Source organism: Diabrotica undecimpunctata, chromosome 10 (genome assembly GCF_040954645.1).
Source record: "Diabrotica undecimpunctata isolate CICGRU chromosome 10, icDiaUnde3, whole genome shotgun sequence".
Taxonomy (NCBI): Eukaryota; Metazoa; Arthropoda; class Insecta; order Coleoptera; family Chrysomelidae; genus Diabrotica; species Diabrotica undecimpunctata.
This window is the reverse complement of record NC_092812.1, coordinates 76,994,313-77,006,094: the sequence shown is the minus strand read 5'-3', so window position 1 is coordinate 77,006,094 and position 11,782 is coordinate 76,994,313. Positions and strand designations below refer to the sequence as shown.

The following is an 11,782-nucleotide window of genomic DNA, read 5'->3' as shown; positions in this document are numbered from 1 at the left end:
ATCTTTAAGCATATATTAATAGACTGCCGACGTTATGAACAATGGCCTCATTATCGCCTACCCAACAATTTATTCGAGATGCTAGGTGATATGTGTCCGATAGAGAATCTAAAAGACTATCTTGAATATATACATATATATCACATCTTTTCAGATTTTTCTTTTCTTTTTAACTGAATTGACTGTTTATTTTTGTAAAATGCGTTGGGGACAGCTGTCGCTGTTACCTTCTATGGGCAAATATAAGTATACAATGGGATGGAGACACCACAGAAAACCGATTCCTCTCTATACATGTGCAAAGCTAGAACTGTTTAAGTAATAAAGCGGTAAGAGTAAATTTTCCTCCAGAATATCAATGTATTCGAAATGTAGTTTGTCGCTGGGAGAGGTCAGCAATTAGGTAAGGAGGGTTAAAATTGAGCAGAGTTTATAGGATGTTTTAGGCGTAACTCTTGCTTAAAGAGGAAAGCCTCTTATCTATGGTTGGGATGGTGATAAATGTTTAGACATCTCATTCAGTTAGTGCTGACATATAAGTCGGAAAGATGGAGTATTTTTAAGAGAAATGCAAATTATATTCGAAGGAAAGATCTAAAAATATTTGGTGGAATCTGTGAAAACACCATCTGGAAATGGCAGGGATTCCTTGATAAAAATATGTAGTCTAAGATGGACCTGCCAAAACCTAAAACCTTTATGCCAGACGCACCCTATTATCGACGTCTGTGGGAAATATGAGTCAGAGCTGATCCACACTGATAGAGATGGTGTATACGAGAGGACGTTAGAATTGACCATCACCAAGGATAATAACAATTGATGGGCGACGATCGTTCTTCTTCTTTCAACAGTCCTCGATTGTTCACTCCTGGACTTAAACCTCCTTTTGGCGTTTCTGTTTTAATTTGTCTCTTTCAACCTGGTTCTATTGTTTTCCCGCATTTTTTTTAACATCGTCCCACCTTCTTGTTGGAGGTCGACGCACACCTCTCTTATGTAACGTAGGTCACCACTGTAGAATGCGTTTACCAGTTTACCTGGTATTATCTTGTCTGACAACATGTCTCATCCAAGACCACTTCAATGAAGCAGCGCGTTGTATTACGTTCTCTAATTTTGCTCTTCTACGTATTTATTCATACGTATGTATTTACTATGTATTCCGGACGCGATCTTTAAAGGTATTCCCAGCATAAGTCCTTCCAACTCAACTGCACGCCGAGTTATTCTCATTTTTATGTGCAGCTTTTATGGTCAACGTAATTGTCTCTTATCCGTATGTTTTGCTTAACTCTATTAAATGACCCAAGTAAATATATTCTCCCACCATTTCTAACTTTCATCCAAAGTAAGAATTTTGTCTTTGTTAGATTCATTTTCAAGCCTATTCTTTCTGAAACCTTTCTTAATACTGAAAACCTTTGCAGCTCGTTATTAATTATAACAGTATCGTCCGCAAAGCGTAGATCATTCACATTCCTGCTAATATATAAACCTTTTTGCTCCTAGTTAAGCTGCTTAAAAACATTCTCTAGAGCCAATGTGAATAAATTCGGGAGAAATCGTATCGTCTTGTCTCAATCCTCTCTAAATGTGTATTTTGTTAGATTTTGTGTTCTCATCAATTTGTACTTTACATTTAGCGTTTCAGTATATACATATATATATATATATATATATATATATATATATATATATATATATATATATATATATATATATATATATATATATATATATATATTACCGGGTTCTTATATCTCGAGTCTAGCCTCGCGTTATCCACTGCTTCGAATACTGCCCACAGTTCAACTGAATCAAAGGCCGTGTAATAATCAACCCAGGCTAAGTGTAGTGAGATGTGTGAGGATAAAAACGAAAATTGTATAAAATAAATTATTTATTTATAAAAACTTCCCAATTTGGGAAAATAATATATCTTAACAATTCTATAGTTAAAAATTACAATGGTTACAAGGTAATTAGGAAACAATATTGAGTAAATATGCTTTCCAAAATCAGTTATTTTTCAATTGTAAGTAGATTTTTGTTAAGCAGAGCGGTATTATTATAGGAATACAAAATTATTTCTTAAATTTATTTGGGAAGTAAAAATAATATTGGAGAACAGTAAAGGCCAAAACTTCCGTAAAATATCATTTCTAACGTTAGTTAACAGAAAATGTATACTTGAAGACAAACCAGCTGTAACTTCTTTTAATATCTCCCCTTCATTGGACATTTGCAAATAATATACATATACATATAATATATATATATATATATATATATATATATATATATATATATATATATATATTCCTGTTTCAGCCTCTAATACCCAATAGCCATTATTTCACGTTTCCTTTAATATTTTCTTTTTTTTCGCCTTTTTTAATAGCCTCGTTCAATTTGTAGTAATTTTGACAAAATTGATCAAATTAACTGTTTAAATATGAACGTAACATTATATAAATATATATAATATATATAGTCAATTTAACCCTTAATCGGAAACTTCAACTTATGGCACACTAGAAAACGGGCCGTTTTGAGATCGCGCTTATTAAGATCGTCGAATAATTGAAGGAGAAAATAACTAAAAATCTTTTTATCACACATATTCTTCCTAAAACAAATTTCTGGACTTAGTTTTATAGAGGGCGGCATATTACCTACCACACAGCATAAATACTTCTCTTTTCTGTTTAAAAATCTTGTCTTTGTTTACCCTTCCTCATGACATATTTTGTCTTCATTAAGAATTCATCCACTAGTGCCAGAACCGAAGACACATTCAGGGAGAGAGAGAAAAAGAGAGAGAGAGAGAGAGAGAGGGAGAGAGAGAGAGAGAGAAATCGGGAACTTTAAATTAACAGAGTGGTATTGGTATATAGCGCCGTTGAATACCATGAAATACCCTTTGTTAAATGCACAAAGATCCTGCCTTTCTCTCTCTAAATATATCTTCGATTGTGGTACTACCTGATGAGTTCTCAATGAAGACAAAACATTTCTTCAATGACTGTTTTTTAATATACATAGTCTTTTTGTCTGCATTCTCGCTTTCCTGTAGATATTATGTGTAAAACTTGTTAGCTGTTTTCGCTCTATAGTTATAAAGAATGGCATGACTTGTACCAGTATTTGGTAATCTTATTTGTTCTTAGAGCTAGCTTATAATTATTCTCACGACACCGTTGTAGAGGTAGCAATTTGTAACATCTATGATTTTGGCATTCTAGATTACATTAACAAGATTTCATAACTGTGCCGATTTGAGACAGCGCGAGGGAGTTCTAAACTCTGTAGTACTGCTCGCGCGATAAACTGGGTGAGGAAGTTCTCACTAACACAGCATGTCCTCGCAAATGGCTAATAGAGGACGTCGTATGGATATATAGATGGGACAATAATACAGGTGTGAATAAAGCATAACCAAACGGGATGCATACTTCAGGTGCATATATGCGATTCAGTTGGCAAGCTCTAGGAGATGATAGCCTTGATCAGGTACGGACATACTGCAATGGCTGACACCATTTCGTCAAATTTCATGAAAATAAAATGAGCACAAAGACAAATCCAGAAGAGAACTAAGAAATCTGCGACTCTTCTGAGTCTACAAACAAAAATGTCTCTGCCACACATAAGTATCAACGACTCCAATCAGGCTGTTAACTGGCAGCAGTATGGTATACAAGTGTCGGCTTATAGAAAGAAAAAAAAACGACAAGGATCTTCCTCTTAGAAACATTTTAGAATAATCTTATCAAAATCTTCATTGTCCGGAACAAAAATAAACTCAGACATATTCATTCAAAAGTATTTTCGGTATAGATGGTTAATGAAGATTTCCGATTAAGAGTTAATTTTAAAATGTTAAAATAAGGATATGTAAGTATTCCGGTTTTAACAATTTTCTTGGAATTAATAATAAAAATAGCTACACCTTTGAAGACTTAAAAATACAATGAGCAGCCTTAGGTCATCAAGACTTTTTGCACCAAAACAATTACGGTATAAAGTACTGGACATATATTTTTGGAAAAAATATAGCTTTAATCTTATTACATATAATCGAATCTAATATATTTAACTGTATTGTTGGAAGTCTTAAATTTGTACATTTTTCAACTTTATTGAACAAAAGATTATAAAAATAAAAAAGTAATATGCTGCCAAAATAATTTAAGATGTATTAATAACAACAAAAACCATGACTTGTTTACCTAGTTGCTTTATAGTAATTAATCAGCTGCCAAAATTGGACTTTCAGAAACTTCAGAAAATAAAAGGTTCCCAAAACATACATCCTGTACCTTATGTAGTTGGTATTTGTATACGAGATTTGTTAAAAATGAGTGACTTTTTAATTTTTCTTTCTCACTTGTTCAAAACGATTTTTAAAATCTTGAATCATTTCTGAAATTTACGTTTTGGTATGACCTTGATCACTCCTTCTTTTAAGTTACATCTTCTATCGAAGGTTGGAAACCATCATGGCTATGCAGACCCTGTTGATGCTCTAAATAATTCTGCATTTACTGCATTCAAACCAATCCCTTAAGTTCTTGAGCCAGGATACTCTATGTCTTCCCACATTTCTCTTTCCACGAATTTTGCCTTGCATAATAATTTTTGCCCTTCTAGAAAAGAGATTAATTGCCGTAATCTCTACCCTTTCATGGTCTGTTAAGTTTTTTCAGTACGAGAAAGTTGCATAGACCAAGTCCGGCGAATTTGGTGGCTGAGGTATAATGTCGCTGCTGTTTTTTGACAAAAATCACGAAAAAGAAATGACAGGTGAGCTGGCGCAATATTGTGGTGCAATATCCGTAGCTTGTTCTACAATTCCCAAAACATCCGACAAAATTACATATACCGATATCCTCAGCAACTCAATAGGTTCGTCAGATCCCACATTCAACATTTTAATTCCACCTATAATGTAGTACCTCACAGTGATGCAAAATATGTTTGACATTTCACGTTCTCTACTACAGAGTCTTCAAACAGCTTCATTGTATGCAGGTGTCCATTAAAGAAGCCTGTTATGATTCCAAACTCATCCCTGCTTAAATTCTGATTAGCTTAACTTTAGTAGCTCATAGTTTAGTTTAACAGTGAGAGTTATTTTGTGTCCGAATCCAGATTTTTTTCGATTGCAGACGTTGCTTTTTAGCACTCCTTTAAGGTCGGCTATGGACTACGTCTGGATTACAGTTATAAAAAATTCCATATTTAATCCAGATTCTTTGATAAATTATTTTCCGTCGACAACCACACCAAAACACGTCTAACCGTTATATATGTCAGAAACAAACACAACAAAAAAAAATCAAAAATAAAATATACGCAACCCGCGAAATTTAAACAGTCACTTTTTTTAACGAACCTCGCATATTCTCATGACACCTATGACCACCTATCACTTTCAGCCTCATTATTAAAAACATTTTTATCCTCGTGACTACTTCTTTTCAGCGTTGTAGGTATTTCATCAAAGTCTGGGGGGAAAAACTTTTCACCTTTTACTCCAGTTCCGCTAGAGCTGTGATGCAAGGAGAAGCTGCGCTTTTTAGGCAGTTTTTTCTTCGTAGGGACTAGAATATACGAATTTTGTTGAGCTGAAATATAATGAGGCGAACTAGGTATGATAAGTTTTTTCTTTGCGATGTGATTGTAGATGAGATATGCAAGGTATGGTAAGAGACCTACTATGACACCTACAAAGAAAAACGAAAGTCCTACAGAGACACAAGACTCCTGTTCCAGCAAGGTATTTTGTATGGATGATATTTCTGTAAAAGAAAAAATATATGATTTATACTATCTGCTAACTATTATAGTTTTATATCAAACTACAAACTGGTTTTGTTATAACTGTTAGTAACAAGAACACTGGTGCAGTCAACACAATATGTGAAGGATAATCAAGTTAGTCACATAAACACTAATTAGGTAGTTTTGCAAGAATTTATACATGTCTTTGTCATCTACCTCTAAACTCACTTTTCTATCTTTATATTAACTTTTCCAAGTTTACTTCTCTCCTCATTAGAGATTTTTGGTTCCACTAAAGTGCAATTTCCTTCCATATACTTCCAAGATTTCTTTGATAACCTTGCCTTTCTATTTCTAGAATTCTTTATAGTTTCAATAATATAAAAATTGTTGTTCTTTTAAAGTCAATAAAAGATGATTCATTATCTGCTGTAAATATCACTCCACTAACTTCTATCAAGAACTGTATTTCCTTAGGTTGGTGTAGATTTTTCCACACTCTTAAATAAAAAAATGTTGCTAAAGCCTCATTTAAAAATATAAAAAAAACCGTATGTGTACTAGTAGATTAAATACATTTAGAGTTACTATAAAAAGCCTGTGAAATTTACCGTTTGATAGTTCTCCAAAACAAATTCTAGTTTCAAAGTCTTTTCCTTGACATTCCAATGGACCTGGATTTTCGTGAAAACATTTTCTTTTCCTATGTTGTTCATTGTTAATATCACAAAGCGACCATTCCGTCCAATTTCCCCATCCCAAAATGGCTGAAAAATATTATTAAAGTTACTTTCACACTGTTTTCTTACACACTAATAATTAGGAGTGACAAGAAAACTTGGACAGTCATCAATAAATGGTGTGAAAGATAATCAAGTTAGTCTTAACGGATAGTGTCAAGATCTTAAAATATTAAGGCAGTTCAGCAACGTTGACACCACAAGGTTCCTAGAGGGCGCACAAGGGATGAGAGTAAAGCAGAAGAAGCGATATTGCCAATGTGAAACAAACAATTCTTTTATGTTTATTTTAATTTTGTGATTTAATGTGTAATGTTATATGTCAATAAAGCAATCAGATTCACACAGTCCATTCTACTGAAGCAAAACCGGGCAGTTTTGCAAGAATTTATCATACATTGTTTTTATCATCTACAACTAAACGAGAAACTGTGGCTATCAGAGACTGCGCGTGAGAACTCTGCTTTAAGTAGAACTCCAACGCCTCATCCCGATGAACAGAAATGAGTGGCGACGAAGAGTAAGGAACAGCGACCCCTGAAAAGGAAAAAAGCTAAGGAAGAAGAAGAAGAAGATCCAAAAAAAAGATTCATAATTGAAAATCAACAATTTGAGGAAAATTAGTAAGAAAAAGGTGAAAAACAATATCAAAAAACATTAGATGTGTTAAAAATTAAATGTTCGTTTGAAATGAAAGCAAATAACTGTATATATTACTTAAATTATTAATAACAGATTTAATATAGAGACAATTTTTATTGGCAATAATACAAACAGGCATATCTCAAAAAATAACCTTCCAAGTAATTTTAATTTAGAATATAACGAGGTTTTTACGTTTCTTGTGGCTCTTTAACAATAATAATATTATTTTGAAATAAAATATTACTATTATTATTATTAATTAACTTAGAATTAATAACGTTTATTTGGTTATGAGTCGTGAATAACAATTTTTTAGACGTTTTTTGGAAAAGAAGTTCTCTAATTCTCTCACATAAAGGACGTAAATTGTTATATTTGTAATTAGTATGCGATAACCTATTTACTGTTTCTTATTGCCCATACTAAATTAAGTTTCATTTTAGATGGGTGATGTGAATGGTAACTACTGAATTCTGTTACTGCAGATTGTACCAATTGTATTTTCAGAACATTGTCTTCTTTACGATGTATATTCAATCATATCTAGAAAGGGGATACAGGTGTGAGGAAGAATAATGGCTGTATACCCTATCTGGACATGACTATACATCGTAATGCAGACAATGGCCTGAAAACAGCATTGCTACAGAAAACCAATCTGCAGTAATAGATTCATTAATTACCATTCACACCACCCATCTAAAATGAAAATTAACTAATATTGGCAATGGGAAACAGAATAAATGGGTTATTGCACACTACAGACACAACGATTTAATTTAAGTGATATATACGTAGGCGAACTGTGGGGAATTATAGTTTTGGAACTCAACTCATAGAAATAAAATGGACAAAGATACAAAACGAGATGGCTCAAAAGAGGACTCAAAAATGAGTGGCTCTTCTGAGTCTACAAATAAAAATATAAAGGGAACGAACAGAGAGTCGTGAACTCTGTCTCTGTCCTAAATAGATCTTAATCATTCCAATCAGTGTCCTACAGGAGAACCTTCAGCAGAGTAAGGCAGCTTAAGCAGAGCTTACTGTTGCTGAGAAGGTTCGATTTAGACTTGATACAAAAGCCCTAGGTATACTAGGGCCAAATAAAAGGTCCATCGGGTGAGACTTGTAAGAACAATTCAAATAACCGAATTCGTATTTGCTACAAGAATAAATTATGAGAATTATTTACCAAAGACGCTTAAATCAATATCTGGAACGACAATCTACGAAACCAGATATAAATTATAAATGGCAGAATATCAAGAAAAAGAAAATAAGAAGCAGGAAAGTATTACCCTGGAACGGGCCCTGTCCAGGAGACTCAGGTGACAATATAAAACTTAACATATAGAACATGCAAATAATATATAATTAAATAATAATTACCTTCACATGGTTGATCTTCGCACGGTTGTTCTTCTCTCGCTACATCATTGCAAGTTTTTCCTAGACATGATCTGGTACGTATCTTAACTCCCCATCCACAAGAAACGTTGCAGGGAGACCATTCGGACCAACAACCCCACGCCTCTTCACAGCTGTGAGTATTGCAGTCTTTGGTTTGTGTTGATTCGCCTACACAATTTCTCATCTTCTTGCACGTTCTAACACGTTTCTGCATACCTCCCCCACAACTTACCGAACAATCCGACCAATTGGACCACTGATTCCAACTACTTTCGTAATCGTCGCTGGAACATTGTGAATTTGAACAATATTTTTCTTCTTCTTTAACTGATATTCTTATCTGAATTGGCGATTTAACGGGTGCTCTACAAATAATTTTGTACCGTTTCTTGTGATAAGACGTACCGTTAGTATTAATCCAATCCGTGGAGTAGAACTTTTTAATTTCATTACAAGGAACGTCATTACATCTTTCATATTCAATATCATTACCTTTACAGTGCTGCCCTCCATTATGAGGAGTAGGATTATCACATTTTCGTTGTCTTAACTGGTAACCGCCAGCGCAAGAAGCTGTACAAGATGTCCATGGAGACCAAGGACCCCAACCACCATCAACGGGTTGAGAAGGACATGGTGCATATTCTGTACAAAGTGCTTCACTTCTATCCTGTCCCACACAAACTCTTCCTCCGAATGCTGGTGCAGGATTAGTACAGGTTCGGGTTCTACTTTTTACTGCGGTACCACAAGTTGCCGAACACGCTGACCATGCTGACCAATCAGACCATCCTCCGTGAACAGTACAATTTGTTACAGATATCGATGGACCTACACAGGGTTTTCCCTTATTTGCGGGAACAGGATTATTGCACTGACGAGTTTGGCATAAGCAATGGTCAGAAGAATTGTAATCTGATAAACTTTTATGAAAACAGGGAGCCCAATTCGACCACGCACTCCAACCCCCATTTACTGGAGTATTTAAAACAGGACAAGAAGTTATCTCCGGTTTTCCAAACTGGCTACGAAAACTATCTTCAGGAACTAAGGCACAAGTTTCTTCCATTTCATTCCATCCACAATAAGGATCCATGGCATTTTTACAACCTTCCAAAGAAGAGTGTCGTTTACAATGGCTCACAGAAATTTGTGATAAACCTAAAGGACTTGTTATATACACTGAATTGGTCTTTTTTAGGAATTGCATGCTAGTTATAGGAATGTTTGCATCTGGAACTGCTTGCCAAATTTCAACCACACATGCTGTTTTATGATGTGGTAATAAACTGAGCTTTTTAATGTAACCCTGTTGAGTTGCTAAATAAATTACATGTACAGTAACCAATTTTGTTTCTACTACATCTACTGTTATGTGAGTAAAACGTTCTCCTGTTGTTGAATATAAAGGGTCAAAGGCTGTAGCCTGAACAGCTGAATCCATTAGTTGATATTTAGATATATCTAATAAATTGACATTTTTCTGAGAAGACTCACAGTTAAAATGATTTCTATAAAGATTCATGTGTTTGTTCCAGCCACTGTCTATATCCTGCTGATATTTAAATGGTCCCTCAAATGCTTTATTTATTGCCGTGATATTGAACGCGCACACTGCTGATCCAGCTATACTATTCGAAGAGGTACTAAAACTAGCATAGACAACATTCTCACTGGGTACATAAAACATACCCTGAATTTCATGGAAGTAAAATGGGTAATCACCGCTTATAGAGCAGTTTAATCTAGCTTTGATGTAAGTAGTCCAATTATCTTTAAACATTTGGCCACCGCCATTATCGTTTTTACATACCCTCGCTATTCTTGAATAGATAACTTTGCCACAGTTCATGTATTCCACTGCAGATTCTCTAAATAAAAAATAAACAAACCTATCACTTTCAAAAGAACCCACAAACTGTGGCTCATTGAGCCAGAAATTATTATAAGGTTTAGTTCGGAGTACCACGGTGTTTTCGGAACTTTTTGATATTAGTGACTGAGAACCAAAAGCGTCTGCTGGTCCTCCAAAGTAGTAGTATCCATTTTCTGATAAAAGCGCCGTAATATTTGCATTTGGATTAAATGGACTCTGGGCTACTCCATCCACTATTTTGATAACATTAGTTATGTTATCGATCTAAAAAGAATAAAAACATTGGTTATAGCATAATTTGTTAACTCTTAACCCGAAGTATGTGTCTCTTGGACACGTACAAATTTTAATATTGCTCTCAGCATTATAAATTGCTATCTTCCTCTTAAACACTAATGTCAACGGAAATGCTACTATAAACTTACCTCTCTCCAAGAACACTGAGGTGAAAATGAGTTGGTGCCACAAATTAGTAATTCTCTATCGTTGCTCAGAATTATATTTATAAAATTGTGACAGTTTTCGTCACTTTGTCCCTTTTCGATACAAGAATGACGCTTTTGTTCTGACGATTCCCAATTTACGTACTCCAAAAGACTTAGTTGTGTTAATGACAATCTGAAAAATCCATCCCTGAAAATAAACATTACACCAGTTAGCTTTCAGATGGTGATGTGAAATACAAGTTCAACTCCAATAATCACTTGTGATCACTATTCTTTATAAATATTTCACAAGTTGATAAGACGATGACAGACATTTTTCTATATAAAATTGCATGCAAAACTTACCTTGCTCCTAAAAACATTTGATTTCTGGATACATCGAACAACATTTGTGAAAATGATGAGTTATCTTCGGCTTGAAAAGTTGTAACAGATGATTGGAGATCTATAACAAACAGTAAAACACAAGGAAGTTGCTTCTCTGTCCTTATTAATATGTAATAATAATAATAAACTAAAAATAAGTAGAGGAAAGAAAACAGTTACAGGAAAGGTTCAGCCCGGAGGATTCAATATGCAAAATGACCAAAACAGCATGGCCACGGGTGAAAATTATATGTATAAATATCTCGAAGTAAAGCAAGCGCGGAAAAATGATCATAAGCAAATTAAAACTGAGATCACTTCGGGGTCAGGGTAAAACACCTGCTTCGTTCACATCTTAACAGTAAAAATGTGTTTAAGGCACTGAACACCTACGCATGTTGCGTGCTTAGCTATTCCTTTGGTTTTGTGGACTTGTAAGTGGACTAAAACTGATATAGAAAATATTCAGCGAAAAGTACGAACACACCTTACGAAAACACAACATTCAT

General features: G+C 34.4%; 1 protein-coding gene across 2 annotated transcripts in view; it reads right to left on the bottom strand.

Moving 5' to 3' along the window:
* Positions 1–1,885: 1,885 nt before the first annotated feature.
* Positions 1,886–11,782, bottom strand: part of LOC140452514 (semaphorin 5c-like) — a 37,729-nt gene continuing 27,832 nt past the window's right edge. The window contains exons 4-8 of one of the 2 annotated variants that reach the window (XM_072546824.1): positions 11,253–11,352; positions 10,887–11,094; positions 8,565–10,725; positions 6,402–6,557; positions 1,886–5,807 (exon numbers count right to left, since the gene is read on the bottom strand). In XM_072546824.1, coding sequence (XP_072402925.1) covers positions 5,422–5,807; positions 6,402–6,557; positions 8,565–10,725; positions 10,887–11,094; positions 11,253–11,352 — 3,011 coding nt within the window. In that variant the 3' untranslated portion in view covers positions 1,886–5,421. Of the gene's footprint in view, positions 5,808–6,018; positions 6,291–6,401; positions 6,558–8,564; positions 10,726–10,886; positions 11,095–11,252; positions 11,353–11,782 lie in introns of those variants that run through there. The other variant, XM_072546825.1, reaches the window with a different exon arrangement.